The 2,567-nt window shown below is 32.8% G+C and overlaps 1 protein-coding gene across 1 annotated transcript in view; it reads right to left on the minus strand.

Annotated features, from left to right (window-relative positions):
• The window catches only part of LOC108748607 (receptor-type tyrosine-protein phosphatase N2), a 15,636-nt gene extending 13,069 nt beyond the window's left edge, over positions 1–2,567 (minus strand). Inside the window, exons 1-2 of the mRNA XM_018486851.1 lie at positions 2,375–2,567; positions 238–339 (exon numbers count right to left, since the gene is read on the minus strand). Of these exons, the coding sequence (XP_018342353.1) occupies positions 238–331 (94 nt within the window). The 5' untranslated portion in view covers positions 332–339; positions 2,375–2,567. The remainder of the gene's footprint in view (positions 1–237; positions 340–2,374) is intronic.

A 2,567-nucleotide genomic window follows, 5' to 3' on the forward strand; every position in this document is an offset into this window, starting at 1 on the left:
TGGCGACGGAGCGACATTTTCTACGAGAAAAGACAGACGATTTGATAGAAAAACACATTTTTATAAAATTATTATTTTTAATATTATATTCTCCCTTTTTCTCGTTCCATATTTCCTAATATATATAATCACATAAGTAATTTTACTAGTTACTTGAGTATTCATATCGAATATACTTTCAGAAGCAAAGGTTATTATTTTCATATTTGCGGGATAATAATATTGAATTATACTCACCGACGTCGCCATCAGCCAGAACGACGATGTGATGGAGGACTAATATACAGAGCACCAGCAGCTCCAAGCCTCCTTGCCACCGTTTACGGCCCATAGATGTTCCTATAATTATAATTCCACATCAAATCTTTATATCACTCTACCTACTATCACTTATATATTATAATTTCTACTTATTTACTCTTCAAACACTTCTCCATAGAAAAATAAAACAAACGCCATAGCTATGGTTTTAACGAGTAAATAGTAATTAAATAGTAACAAGTAAATACCTAATGAGTTCATTACACATAAATGTTACATTACACTATTTTACTCTAGTTTATTTTACAAATGAGTTTTTTCTTTTATAATAGTTTTCAATGATTAAAAAGTTATTGCAGTTACTTCAGTAGTAAATATTGCGTAAATCAAACGTAAAATTGTATTTCGTCAATTGATTATTAGATTACTCAATATACGGAAATATACTTGAACTTCTAGCAACTTTCTAGGAGTATAAGCACTTTTCTGAGTGCATCGCTCTAAAGTACACACAGTACTTGCCCTCGAACGTAAATCCAACAAAAGTTAATATACACGGCATAATTTACACAATTTTTTAAATCAATTACAGAAATGTTACGGATTGGAATTATTTTTTATCAGATAAGAGAGACAAAGAAGAATGAAAAAATTATTAACCTGCCTTTTGTGACATTTTTGTATTTTATCTTCAGATATATGAAGAAAAAAAATTTTATTTAATATATAACATTCTATAAAAAGCAGAAAAAAAGCGATAAAAGTAAAAATAAATATTTTATATCGCTGACTATTTCCAGCTTTGGATTTTTGTTCACAGACATCACGCTTCTCTATTTACCTCCCAAGAGGTTTTTCCACGATTATTTATGCTTATATGTGCATGTCTCATAATTGAAACATCAGATTATAGCCATGTTCACCTAACCACCTTGGTTCGAGTTCTAGTCTCTAATTCGCAATCTTCAGTCTGTAATGTGTAATATGACACAGGCTTAAGGAGACGTTAATTTACCTCTGAAGGATTGCATTCGAAAATACTACCAGCGTGTCGAGTATCTTTGTTGTTCACCTATTTAAATATCAAACAAGGATAAAATAATACTTGAAGATATTTGCGTAGTATTTTCGAACGCAGCCCTTCAGAAACAAATTAAACTCTCCATAAACCTATGTCACACTACGCATCGGAGATTGAGGATTGCAAATTAGAGATTAGAACTCAATTAGTCAAATAATTTTAATTTCAATCCCTTTTGTTCTAATTGGCTGAATCTCCAATTCGCAATCTTGAATCTCCAATGTATATAGTGTGACACAGGCTTTATAAGAGGTCTATAATAGAAGTCGTACGAAATTGATCAATCATAATCGGTTATTCTCCTCATATTCAATCGTAATTAGTCAATTTTTTACGACAGACTTTACGACCACTATGTCTTCTATTGTATATTCCACATAAAAAAATCTATGCGAATACATCATCCAATTTTAATCATCTCCCAGATATTTTATTCTCAAATATTACGGAAACGAAAAAAATGCAACTTCTACAATTTTGTTTTAAATATCTAAGTTTGCAAATCACTCATAATAAATACTTTTAATGAATAGAATAGAATGAATGGAGTTGTATTTATTCATATTGAATGAGCAATATGAAATACGGTACTGTGATAAAGTAGGTATTACCCGGCGAAGAGTGTGAAATAAATTTTTACTTATCTTGATAGAATTCCTTTAACCATCTATTTATATATGCACAATCGTAATGTATTTTAAAGAAAATTAATATAAAAAATTCTGTTTAAAAATGTATATATATATATATATACGTATAATTAAAATCTATTTTTTAAAACTAATTACAAAGAAGCTTTCACAAGAATATGAGTTTTCTGCAAACACGATTAAAATATTAGAGAAATTAAGAGAAAAAGGAGAGAAATAGAGGGGAGGAGAGAGAGAGAAAGAGAGAGAGGGGCGGAGGATGAAGAGAGAAAAAAGAGAATAGGGGAAGAGAGGGTGGGAGGGGGGGGAAGAGAGAAGAGGAGGAAAAAAGCGAAAGAAGAGAGATGCAAGGTGGAACGTATAAACGTAGATACGTCTTCACCTGGGCGTGACTCAACGTAACCTTTTCACACCCTGCGGCACATCGTACGCGTCACCACGAGAAACACCGTCGGCACTGTTTCCGCTTCGCGAAAGAGCTGGCGATCACCACTTGGCGGTCCTGGGTGCAAGCTCCTGGACCATGTCCTCGTGAACAGCTGCCGGTTTCACCGCAGTGATGGCACTGACTGAAA

This window comes from Trachymyrmex septentrionalis, unplaced genomic scaffold (genome assembly GCF_001594115.1).
Source record: "Trachymyrmex septentrionalis isolate Tsep2-gDNA-1 unplaced genomic scaffold, Tsep1.0 scaffold24, whole genome shotgun sequence".
Lineage (NCBI taxonomy): Eukaryota > Metazoa > Arthropoda > Insecta > Hymenoptera > Formicidae > Trachymyrmex > Trachymyrmex septentrionalis.